The 12,438-nt window shown below is 52.3% G+C and overlaps 1 protein-coding gene across 2 annotated transcripts in view; it reads left to right on the top strand.

The window, feature by feature from the left end:
• LOC107212950 (S-adenosyl-L-methionine-dependent tRNA 4-demethylwyosine synthase TYW1) overlaps window positions 1-12,438 on the top strand; it is a 47,430-nt gene that overhangs the window by 5,103 nt on the left and 29,889 nt on the right. For both annotated transcript variants that reach the window (XM_015646887.3, XM_033518918.1), the window contains exons 7-8: window positions 3,254-3,359; window positions 10,235-10,287. In XM_015646887.3, coding sequence (XP_015502373.1) covers window positions 3,254-3,359; window positions 10,235-10,287 — 159 coding nt within the window. The remainder of the gene's footprint in view (window positions 1-3,253; window positions 3,360-10,234; window positions 10,288-12,438) is intronic.

Consider the following 12,438-nt stretch of genomic DNA (forward strand, 5'->3'; position numbering starts at 1 on the left):
ATGGGGCACTGGGCTCCCTTTTCCCCTCGTGTTTCAGCCTTGCAGGAAGGTTGTTTTGTAAGGAAAGGAATGCCATTCCTGTGGGCAGCCTGCTGTCCCATCAGCTCCCCAAATCCCCCCGTGTTTCTTGTCAGAGGTGTCCCTGGCAGACGAGGCTGAGCGAGGGGAGCTGCCAGCATTGCTGTCCTGTCCCTGGGGCATTGCTTCCAGAGCTCTGTCCCTGAACTTTAACTCCTCTTCGTGTAATTCATGAACTTTAACAGTTCATTCCCCAGCCCCTGGGGAAGTGTTGCTAATCCTTCTTGCTGCCAGGCAGCTTTTCCTGACAGCCTGGCCAGCGTTCCCTCGGTGCTGTTCTGTTAGTGCTGGCTCCAGCCCTGCTGTGTTCCTGATTGCTTAATGCTTGTGCTTTTCATTTGGGAAAAGATCCTGGAGCTGTCGCTGGATGAGGCTGTAAATCAGGGCAAGGCCAGGGGTTTCCTTTGTCTGACCACTGGGAGGTTAAGTGGGAAAGAGGCTGAGGCATAATTGGGTGTAAATTTTTTTCTGAGTAAAAGCTTTTGAGGGAGCTTTTTTTACCCTGCCATGGCACATGGGTCAATAGAGCCAGGAGGCTAAAAGTGCTAAATTAAGTTAATTTAGAGAATCTTAGAGTGGTTTGGGTTTGAAAGGACCTTAAAGTTCATCTTGTTCCATGTGCAGGGACACTTTCCCCTGTCCCAGGAGCTCCCAGCCCTGTCCAGCCTGGCCTTGGGCACTGCCAGGGATCCAGGGACAGCCCCAGCTGCTCTGGGCACCTGTGCCAGGCACTGCCCACCCTGCCAGGGAACAATTCCTCCTCAGTCTGTAACTCTAATTTCCCTTCTGTCAGACTGAACCTGTTACTCCTTGTCCTGTCACTCCAGTTCCTGATGCAGGATTCCTCTCTGCCTCCCCTGTAGCCCTTCCTGACCCTGGGAGGTGCTGTGAGGTCACACAGCCTCCTCTTCCTCAGTCTGAACAGCCTTTGTGTGGAGTTTTGGTGCCTTTTTTATTTTCCTCCTCCCTGCAGGATGAGTTTGAAGGGTGAAGTGGGGAACACGGGGAGCTGTCGGGCACCTGGACATTCTGGAGACAGCACTTCAGGGAGGGGGACAAGTGGCAGTAGCAGCTCCTGCTGGTCCCCTGGGGGTGGAAGGCAGGTTTGGAGGAAGCCCTTTGGAACACTGGCACTGGGATTTGTGCTGGGGCAGGGAATGCTGATGCCCTCACTTGTGCCAGGGGCTGTTGGTCCATGGAAGTTGTGTTTTCCTTGCCTTGGGAATGTGCTGCCTCTGCCTGTCGTGCTGCCTGTGTGAGAGGGAAAGGGAAGGGATTCCTTTTCCCCTCAGCTGCAGAGCAGGGCATCACAGCTGAGGTTCAGCTGCCTTTATTCAGAGCCAGCCCCTTCTGGCCTGCAGCAGAGCTGTGCTGAGCCTCCCAAGGAATTGGGGTGGATCCAGAGGTTTTCCTCATCTCTGGGCTCACTCCTTGGTGAGCTGCACCTCCAGTTTCTGGCAGTGAAATATTTCAAGGGCCTGAAAAACTGGCTCTTGTCACTGCTTGCTTGATTTGTTATGGAAAGACAGCGATTTGCCTTGGATTTACTGCAGGGCTTTCTACTAAATCACCACAACTGGAGAAGTTTGCTTTGTGCAAAGTTAACGTTTTTCCCTTCTCTCCAGCCCTCAATAGCAGATCTGAAAGGTTTATGAAGCAAGGAAGTAAAAGTCCCTGTGCAGTGAATTCCATTCCCCAGCAGGAGTTTGTCCTGGTCTCGCAGGGCAGGGTAAAACAGAGTGACCTGGCCTGGGGCAGGACAAGTGCTGTGTTTAACACTTGGAACATGAAGTTTTCATCTATTATCTCCTTCCTTCCTTATGCATGAAGCTTTCCCAGCAATATTAATATTTTACTGTTGAGGAGTCTTGCTGATAAATTAAGATGAAGGCTCAAGAAATGAGTTTTAAAACCCACTAAATGACGATTAATTATCAGATGTAGGCTTCCAGGGGAGTTTTAAAGTGTTACAGAAACCAATGGAGTCTGTCTGAGGGCTCAGGAAGCTGAGTGGAAGGAAGTGGAAGGTGGATACAGCTTTCTCCCTTAGAAAGGACCATGTTGTGATACTGGTTGTTGAAAAACACATTTCTGAACAACATCCCTGAGACTGTGAGCACAGTTTTATCCAAAATGAGTAGGGAAGGTAATAATCTCTGTCCCTAAATGTTTCACTCTCCTATTTCCTTCTCAAGTGTTTATTAGGAGTTGTTTTGTCCTTGAACCTCTGTGTGTGTGGGTTTTAATATTTGAATTTTTCTTTTGAGGCCCCTTTTATTTCCTGAGATGTTGCTCAGGTACAGAGCCAGTCTGTTCATGTGCAGCAGCAGCCAGACTCCTCTCCCTGTTTGTGAAGAGCAGTTTGGCAAGTCAGGAGCACTGGTTTCCTTAGTGATGCTGGCAGTTGGTGGGAGACTCAAACTGGAAGCATTTCCATTAACTTTTGCATGGCTTTGGCACGAGAGAGGCTTGGATGTGAAATAGCCTCAGTGTTGTCAAGACAAAATGTCCTCTGCTGGTTTTTGTTTGTTGTTTATCCATAACTCCTTCAATAAAAGCCATAAAGGACTGACAGATTACAAGTTGCATGAAATATCCAAGTAATTATTTCCACTTTGATGCTTCTTTGTGCAGACACGAAACAATAAATACCCATAAAGTCTCAGCAGTGACACTCACACAGCAGGGGAGTCACCACTTGTTACGTGCCAGGGTTTGCTTTTCCTGCCTATGACTTTATCCCAGTGTCTGGAACTCGTGCCCAGGGCTCAGCTGAGTGTGGGAGCAGCTGGAATCCAGACTGGGCTGGAGGGGGCAGGGGGAGCAGCCCTTTCCTGCTGGGGATGAATTTTGGTGGTGCAGGTGGCTGCTGTCTCTGTGAGCTAACAGTGGCACTCCAGGCACACCCTGCTTTGGTTATTGAGCACTCCTGAAACGTGGAGTCACTGTTGGATGAGATTTCACACCCTGCTGGTTAAAATATCCTTGGGAATTTTATTGCAGTGTCGCTGGGACAAATCTGGAACACTGGGAGTGTTCCTTTTGGAGTTTACTGTCCTGAGTTACTGATGGGAGAGGGATGAGCTGCAGGGTTACAGGGGAGCTGGAATTGCTGTGGGGTGATGTGCAGGTGATTCCTGGCTGGAACTGGCTGTAATTCCCTGTCTTCCAACAGAGAGAGCGGGAGCTGGAGGCAGGAGCTGCTGGAGCTTGGAGGAAGGAGGAGGCTGAGAGGAGAGAGATGATCACCCCAGCCCTGAGGGAGGCACTCACAAAACAAGGTGAGGCTCTGCCCAGAGCAGCTGGGGCACAGCTCAGAGCCCTGGTGCTGCCCTTGGCAGAGGGGCTGGGGTGGGAGGGGGGAGTTTCCATCAGGCAGGAATGGCTGGGGCTGGAAGGGCCTCTGGACATCCCCAGTCCCCAGAGCAGGCAGCACAGGAACGTGGCCAGGGGGATTGGGATGTGGTCACAGAGGGAGACTCTGACATGTATTTGACTGTATTTTATTTATCTTTTACTTGGTTTTGTGTTTAAGGTGGCAGCCTTTTGTTTTTATTTGTTTACTCCTGAAGAAAGCAGGGGATGGGGCAGTGCTGTGTGCTGGCCCTGTGCTCTGGGTGCTGGTCCTGTGCTCTGGGTGCTGGCCCTGTGCTCTGGGTGCTGGCCCTGCTGCTCTGGGTGCTGGTCCTGTGCTCTGGGTGCTGGCCCTGTGCTCTGGGTGCTGGTCCTGTGCTCTGGGTGCTGGCCCTGTGCTCTGGGTGCTGGCCCTGTGCTCTGGGTGCTGGCCCTGTGCTCTGGGTGCTGCTGGGATCATTTCCCCTGGCTCAGTCCCACCACTCCCTGCTGCTCTGGCTGTGAATGGAACCGTGCTTTTATACAAAGTGGCCACTTGGAAAATAAAGCAGTGCTGGAGGGAAGGTTACCTTCCTGTGTAATTCTTTTGACTCAAGGAAGGCTCCCCAGAGAGCTGTGATTTCCTGGTGGACTCCAGGGATGGGAATTCATTATCCAGACAAGTGGGTCCCCATTTCTCCCTTCTTGCAGTGCTCATGCTCGTGCCAGGGTTGGAGCCACTGGTAGGATCTGCTTCCATAAATCTGCACTTTCAAAAACTCTAAACTGTTACAGCCCAGCTGCCTCTCTCAGCTCTCCCTCTGCTGCTCACCAAATTCTTCAGTGGTCACTCAGCTGTGAAAAAGAGAAGCTGCATTGCTTTTTTTTGTCATGTAACATTTTTCATTTTTTTCCTGTAAATAACACACCAGGAAGGCTTTTGTGGCTACAAAAATAAAACAATTCCCTTCTTCCCTCAGCATCATTTCCCCTAAAATAACAAGTGCAGTGTAGTCAAAAGATTATCTCATTTATTTTGTACCAACTGGTTTCTTTGGGTGTAGGCTCAGTGTCTTTTCAAGAGTATCCCTGAGGGCATAATTAGCCCCAGAGAAGGAAGATGAGCATTAGTGGCTCAGGGAGAGCTGTTCTTTGATCCTGCAGTTGCATAACAGAGGTTTTCCTTGGAGCAGCATCTCCTCAGACCGTGGTGGGTGCTCACTGCAGATTCACCTTCAAAGCAGTTTACCTTCCTGGAGGTGAAGGGAGCAGTGCTTAGGCAAAGGTTTTTATTGTAGCCCTGGCACTGAATGTTGGCTTCAGCAGCCTCCCCGGGCTGCAGAGGTGTGAGCCCTTGAGCTGCCTGCTCAAAGACACCTTGGTAACAGGTACTCAGCAAGAGCTGCTTCTGGAAGTCCCAGCCAGAGACACAATTCCATTTCCATCAGTGCCCCAAAACACCTTTCTGTGTGTCAGGGAGGGTTGGGTTGGATTTTGGGAAAGGTTCTTTCCCCAGAGGTGCTGGCACTGCCCAGGGAATGGTCCCGAGGCTGCCAGAGCTGCAGGAGCTCTCAGGATGGGCAGGGTGGGATTGTTGGGGTGTCTGCAGGAGCTCTCAGGATGGGCAGGGTGGGATTGTTGGGGTGTCTGCAGGNGGGATTGTTGGGGTGTCTGCAGGAGCTCTCAGGATGGGCAGGGTGGGATTGTTGGGGTGTCTGCAGGGCCAGGGGCTGGGCTGGGTGATCTCTGTGGTCCCTTCCAGTCAGGCTGTTCATGACTCAGGGACTGACCATGACTTTGTGCCCTGCTGGGGTTGGTGCCATCGTTAGTCACAGCTCCTCCTGGACTTGCCAAATGTTTTATTGATGCTGAGGGTCTGGCTGAAGCCAACCACGTCCTGCTGGATGCTGGCAGAGGGATTGTTCACTGCCTGCCTGAGCTATTTGGAGCTCAGACAGGATGTGTCTCAGTGTCAGGCACCTCCATCAGCCCTGCTGTGTCACAGGGGCTGTGCAGCAGCCCCAGGCCAGCGCTGACGTGCTTCCCTCAGTGAGGCAGGAATGGGACAGGAACAACGAGCCCAAGGCCCTGGGAGCTGAGTGTTTGCCAGGGAGGCTCCACGGGGCAGCAGCTTCATGCTAGAGGGCAGGGTGAGAAGGGGTTGTTCCCTGGGAGGGTGCTGAGGCCCTGGCACAGGGTGCTGCTGGGGCTGCCCCTGGATCCCTGGCAGTGCCCAGGGCCAGGCTGGAGCAGCCTGGGACAGTGGGAGGTGACCCTGCCCATGGCAGGTGTGGCACTGGATGGGCTTTGGGTCCCTTCAGGTCAGACCAGCCCATGGTTCCAAGATTTCTGAAGCTGTTCACAGTGTGTTTCTGCCATGGTCTCTGCTTTGCTCTCTCCTGCTTGTAACAGAACCAAACAAATCCCTGCTGTCCCTGCCTGGCAGCACAGCAGGAATGGGCTAACGATGCCAAAAGCTGACCCTGGCTGACATTGGATAAATTATTGTGTCCCACAAGGACAGTTTTGCTGCAGTCCAGTTAGTTCTGTCCTTACTGGTTAAGGAAGGCTACAATTTAGCCCCAGGGTGCCCAGCACACCTCTATTTTACTTGTCTCCAAAGACAAGTGGTGCATTAAGAGGCAGCTCTTATCTGAAATAGCCTGTGCTGCAGCTGAAGCTGTGCTTTGGCCTGTGCCTTTAGTGGGGAAGGCCAGGCAAGAGGCTGACTTCAGGAAAATACTGAAGGCTGGGCTTTTCAGGTGCTCACCAACCCAGAGCTGAGGTTTTTAAAAGCTTTGGTGGCTTTTTCTGGCCCTTCCTGGGCTGAGGTTCGCAGTGCCTGCAGCTCTCGTGCCCAGCTCAGCCTGGCTCTCTGTGCTGAGCCTTTGGAGTGTTCAGTGGGAGGAAATGGGGTCCCAAGGCATGGCACAGGCTGGAGTTTGCAGGCTCTGAGCTCAGGGTTTGGGGTCTGGCAGGCTTTGGCAGGAGCTGTTTAACTCCAGGTGGCACCAGCAGCCCACAGCTGGCCCTGGGACTGCTGACACTGCTGCAGTCCCCAGAATGTGCCACACAAATCAAATTCTGCCTCTGGGCAGATTAAACATTCCTTTGCTAACTAACAAATTTCTCGAGGTGAGCAGAACAAATACAGTGACCAAACCCAGGCACAGGAAAGTTCCTTAGGAAATGTCTGTAAATAATGGACAAACATGCAGGTAGAAGGAAGGAGTCCAGGCAGAAGAAAATGCTTAAGCCCCACTGTGTGAGAGCTGCCAGGAGCTGGTGGAGAGCTGACTGAAATTCTGATGTGCTGGCACAGCTGTAGCACCTGAGCTGGAGCAGAGGAGATGGCAAAATCACATTTAGGGGGCTGATTCTTCTCTCATGTGTTACCAGAGCTGGTAGAATAACCCCATGTATAGCAGAGGAAAATAAAAATAAACATAAAAATGATTTGTATTTGAGGTGAATCTTTTTTTCTGGTTTGTTTTAGGTTTTGGCAGGGCTTTGGAGAGTATTGGGCTTTGAAATTAAGTCTAAGCTGGAACAAAGTACAGGATATGTTCAGGCAAGGGTAAAATTTGCTGTCCTATCTTCGTAATGTGACACTCACCCCACACAAGGGGACAGTTCAGACAAATGGAAATGTGGAGAAGGGAATGTGCCCTGAATGACTGAGAAGTGTCTGAGGAAAACAGAAAAGAGATGGAGCTCACAGCAGCCAGCAGTTCTGGCTGTTACCTTTGGGCTTCTTCTGGGTGGGTCAGGAGGAAACCTGTGCAGGTAGAACATTCCAGACTCCAGCCAAAGCTGGCCCTGAGGTGCAGCTCTTAAAAACACCAAGTGCTTGCAGATTTCTTGAGTTTTTCTGGGAATAAAGAATTTCAGAATCCCAGACTGGCTTTGGATGGAGAAGACATTAAAGCTCATTCCACCATGGCCATGGTGTGAGGCTGGAGCCCCTCAGGCTGCCTTTGGTGACAGTTTTGCACATGTTTCATGTGCAGCATTGCAGTGAGGATGTGCCTGTGCCCCTGTGCTGGCACTGCTGAGGTCACAGCCCAGTCCTGGGCTCAGACTGGGGCCCTCGCTGCAGAGAGGACATTGAGGGGCTGAGGGAGCTGGATTTTGAGGAACATTCCTTCACTGAAAGGTTTGTCCAGCCCTGGCACAGCTGCCCAGGGCAGGGATGGAGTCCCCATCCCCGTGGATGTGGCACCTGGGGACAAGGCTCAGTGCTGGGCAATGGTTGGGCTCCATCATTTCAGAGGGCTTTCCCTCCCAGAGCAGTTCTGTGATTCTGGGACACTCCCAGTTTCTTGTTTAACCTTTTGTCCTTTCTTTTGGCCCAGACTGCTCTGAAGCAAGGCTTTGCAGTGCTGGGGAGTCTCAGCTCCCCTGCAGCAGGGCTGGAACAAGTGTCCAGCCTCGGTCTCTGGTATTTCCTCTCATTCCCAGTGTCAGAAGCTTGGCTTGGCCAGCAGCCAGCGCTGGGTGACCACTCCATCTCCCAGTTCTGTGGCTTTAGGGGTTCTGCCCACCTCTGCTGCTCCCTCCTGCCACCACAGCTGGCAGTGACAGAGATGAGTAACCCCCCTCTCATCCTCACAGCTGCCTGCTGTTTGTAAGGCTGTTTTAATGTTGAACATGTACAGTTTTCTTGGCCTTTAAAGGAACCTGTGGGTGCTCCACATGGTGGAAGTTGATGTAAGGAGCTCAAGAGAAAATGCAGGAGCTCTGGAGCTTGGCACCTTGCTCAGTTCAGCTGCAGCCTCTTCCCTTGAACAACTCAGTGGCAGATCTGGGTGGGCATGTCCTATTTCAAATGTAATTTTTCTGCAGAACCCATTTGAAAGCAGCCATTTTGCTGTTACTGACGAGTGATCTGTGAGAAAATAATCTTATATGGCTGCTGCTGCTGGATTTGGAGAAATGGGAAAATAAGGCCTGGGCTGTGCTGGTGACAGCAGCAGAGTGTGCCTTGGACAGCTGTGTTAGAGGGAGGATGAATGCAGCACCTTTTCAGCTCTCATCCACAAATCCTGTCAGCACACACAGTTCAGCAGGGCAGGGAGCTCTCAGCTGAGATTAGACCTTGCTGGACAAGCTGTTTGCAGAGCAAAGCTGCAGAAAGAGGCAGGACAGAGCAGGGCAGGGAGGTGTTGGGCTCCAGCCACGTTCAGCTGTGTGTGTGGCTGTGCCCCTGGAACCTGCACCAGCCTCTTCTGGCCCTCAGCCAGTCAGAGGTGAAAGTGTCCCCAAGACTGCACGTGGCTTTGGGGACTGTCTTAGCAGGGCTGTCACAGGATCCCAGGATGGTCTGGGCTGGAAGGGCAGGGACACCTTCCCCTGTCCCAGGAGCTCCAGCCCCAGTGTCCAGCCTGGCCTTGGGCACTGCCAGGGATCCAGGGACAGCCCCAGCTGCTCTGGGCACCTGTGCCAGGGCCTGCCCACCCTGCCAGGGAACAATTCCTGCCCAAAATCCCATCCAGCCCTGCCCTCTGGCACTGGGAGCCATTCCCTGGGTCCTGTCCCTCCATCCCTTGTCCCCAGTCCCTCTCCAGCCCTTCTCACTGCAGAGGTCACTGTGCCTGAATATTCAGTGTGAGGGGATGGATCAAACACCATCAGGTGGAGTGGGCAGAGGAGCCTGGGCAGGTCCCTGCTGGCTTTGGCTGGCAGGAGCAGAGCATTGTTGGATTTCCTGTCAGCCCTGTCTGCATGCACAGCTGAATTTCTGCCTGCTGCAGCTGCTGTGGCATCTGCTGCTCCTGGCTGGCTCCGTGTCCTTGCAGGTGTCAGGCTCTTTGGGATGCAGTGGCTCTTGCTGGGACCTGGCTGTGCCAGAGCTGCTCGGGGACACCTGAGCAGGGCAGGGCGCTTGTGCTGCTGCTCCGTGGAGGAGCTGAAGGCCAGTTTGCTGTGCTGAAGGCTTTTTCCCTGTTTGTTAGTGCTGGTTGGCAGGAAGAAGACTTGATAGCTAAAATTTGATATTTTTCCTTCCCTTGAAAGTGTTAATAAGAGCAGCAGGGTGCAATAGGAAGCTGAGAGGTGCCGAGTTTGGGGACAGCCAGGCCAGTGACGTGTGAATGCCACTGTGAGGGACACAGCCAGGCGTCTCAAATCCCTCTTATTTTTATGCTGATTCTGAAGGGACTTTTAATCCTTCAGACATATTGGCCTCTAAGCAGTTTTCTCAAAGAGGAATATAACCCCACTTGAGCAGTTTGGGTGATAATAGCACTTAGTGCTTAACAAACGTTTTGCAATTAATCCTGCTGGACCCATTGGAATGGAATTATCTTGGCTGGGGAATGAGGAGCTGATCTGAGCCCAGCTTTCCTTTGGCTGTGGAGGAGCAGCTCCCTCACCCTGGCTGCCCCAGAACCAGCAGGGTGGCACTGCTGAGGCTCAGGTGGGGTTCAGGCTGAGCCCTGGTTGTGTTCCCCTCCTGTGCCCTCCCAGCTGTGCTGGGAATCAGCTCCCGTCCTGCAGGCTGGGACCAGGATCCTGGGGCCAGGGGGATGCTCCTGGTTCCCTGTCCTGCTCTCACAGCCTGGCTTGGACAGGCTCTGCCATCCTGGCCGTGCAGGAGTCCCCTGGGCACCCTGGCTCAGGCTCAGCAGTATCAGCACATGTCCTGCTAAATGAAACCATTTCCAGCTGGCCGAGGTCCCTGGGGTGCCACTGCTGGTGCTGTCACCCTGGGGCCTCACCTGAGTCCATGGTGTCAGTCACTCTGGGTACCACTTGGTGTACTTTGTGTGTCAGTTCCTGCAGGCTGAACTCAATTGTTTGATGGTCTGTGCTTTGTTTTGAGGTTATAAACTCATTGGGAGCCATTCTGGAGTGAAGCTGTGCCGATGGACAAAGGTATGCTCTGTTTCCTTTTCTCATTTCATAAATACAAACAAAGCTAGAGGCTACAGGGCTGCTGAACCCTCCAGGGCTGGGGACTCCACCCTGCCCTGGGCAGCTGTGCCAGGGCTGGACAGCACTTTGAGTATGAAATTTCCCCAAAATCCCCCCTGAGCTCCCCTGGCCCAGCCTGAGGCCGTTCCCTCTCCTCCTGTCCCTGTTCCCTGGCAGCACAGCCCGACCCCCCCGCTGTCCCCTCCTGCCAGGGACTTGTGCAGAGCCACAAGGGCCCCCTGAGCTCCTTTTCTCCAGGCTGAGCCCCTTCCCAGCTCCCTCAGCCCCTTCCCAGCTCCCTCAGCCCCTTCCCAGCTCCCTCAGCCCCTTCCCAGCTCCCTCAGCCCCTTCCCAGCTCCCTCAGCCCCTCCTGGGCTCCAGCCCCTTCACCCACCCTGCACCCTTGAGCATCCCTGGATGGGAGCTCTGGAATCAGCACCTCCTTAAGATGCCAGCTCATCTGTGATTGCTGTGCTGTGGCACTGATCAGTCCCTGCTGTCTGAGCTCTCCTTTGGCACGTGATTAACTTTGTTTATTTTTGATAGAGCCCTTAGGATGCGGTCCCAGAGCGGGCTGCAGAGGGTTTTTATTGCAGCTCCTGGTGTCAGTGAGTGTTTATCAGGATCCTCGTTGTCCTGAGCAGCACAGAGCCCAGCCTGGGCTGTCAGGAGTGCTGTGGGATGCACTGACTCCACTGCTGCTCTGCTGGTCACTCTTACACACATTTCTCTCTCCTATCATTTCAGTGGCAGACGTGATCATGAAATGTTTAAAGAAAAACTTGCCAAACCTCAATGTTGTGATAGAGAAAGCCAGAGAACCTATTTTTATGACAGACCCAGACTTTAATGCAGCACTGTAAAGCCATTTCACAAAATAAATAGCAGCTCTGTGTGCTTAGATGGGCCCACACTATTTTTAGCTTAAGCAGGAATTGAATGTAAAGTCTTGTAATAAATTGAGCTGAGATTGGTTCCAGGCAGTGGCTTTGCCTCAGGTTGACACCAGTGTGGGAGAGTCTTCAGGAGCCTTTGTGGAGATTTGGATCACAGGAAAGCAGGAGCAGAGCTGGCAGGATCAGGATTAAGCAGAGTTTCATAGAGGTGTCTCAGATGGAAAAGATTGGGTTCTGTCAAACTGCAGAAAAAAACAGAAACCCTGGATGTTTTAGGAAGAGTCTGTTTGCCTTAGGAAAAGCCAAATATGACTTGCTCTTCTGAATTTGTGAATCTCCTGAAGTCTCTATAATTTGAAGAATGGGTAGAATCAACAGCATTTTCCATGTCATTTATCTTCCACCTGTACAACCAGCTAGGGATTAACTGTAGATTTTTCCCTGCTGCTTCTTTCTGCTGGATCACCAGGACTCTCCAGGAAGAGGAAGGCAGATTAAAAGCTGCTGTGTTATATTTCAGATTTTCTCTTGAGAGTAGTAAAGTTTCTTTCTCATTTATTTTTATTTAACTGTGCTAATAAAAGACAGCCTTTTCTGCAAGCAGCCTGCATGTTAAATAGGAATTGAATCCTGTTGGGAAAGCTGCTGTGGCTGTGCTGGGAAGGGAAGAGCAGCATCCTGCTGGAGCCACTGCTGGCTGTAAATGAGGGTTTATAAGGTCAGGGCATTTATTTAATTTAGTGCTGCAAGAAACACTCTGCCAGATAAATGAAAAGAATGGAATGTTCAGTAGGACAGCCTTGAAATGGATCCTTGTTGCTCCTGAGTGAGCTTTTCCAGGAACACTTCCTGCAGCTCAAGAGGCTTCACCTGCTCTGGGCTGAGTCTGAAAAGCTGCAGGAGAGCACTTTGTTGTGTTGGGGTCTGCCAGGGAAGGGACTGAGCAGCTTCCAGTTCTTTCTGCTCTTACACAGGGATGAGTGTGACCTCCTGAACGCAGCCAGGCTGTGAGAGTGCAGGGAAAGAGTCACGTTCTGTAGGGAGCTGGGAATTTCTCAGGGCAGGTGGAACTGGGGTGCCCCAGCCCTGCTCGGGGCATTGAGCTTGGAACTGAGCTCACAGGTGGCTGAAGGGAGCAGATCCATGGCTGTGCCCTCAGTTTGGCTTCAGATGGGGAGTTTTAACTCTCCTGGTGTGTTGTGTGTGTTGTGTGTGC

This window comes from Parus major, chromosome 19, assembly GCF_001522545.3.
Source record: "Parus major isolate Abel chromosome 19, Parus_major1.1, whole genome shotgun sequence".
NCBI lineage: Eukaryota > Metazoa > Chordata > Aves > Passeriformes > Paridae > Parus > Parus major.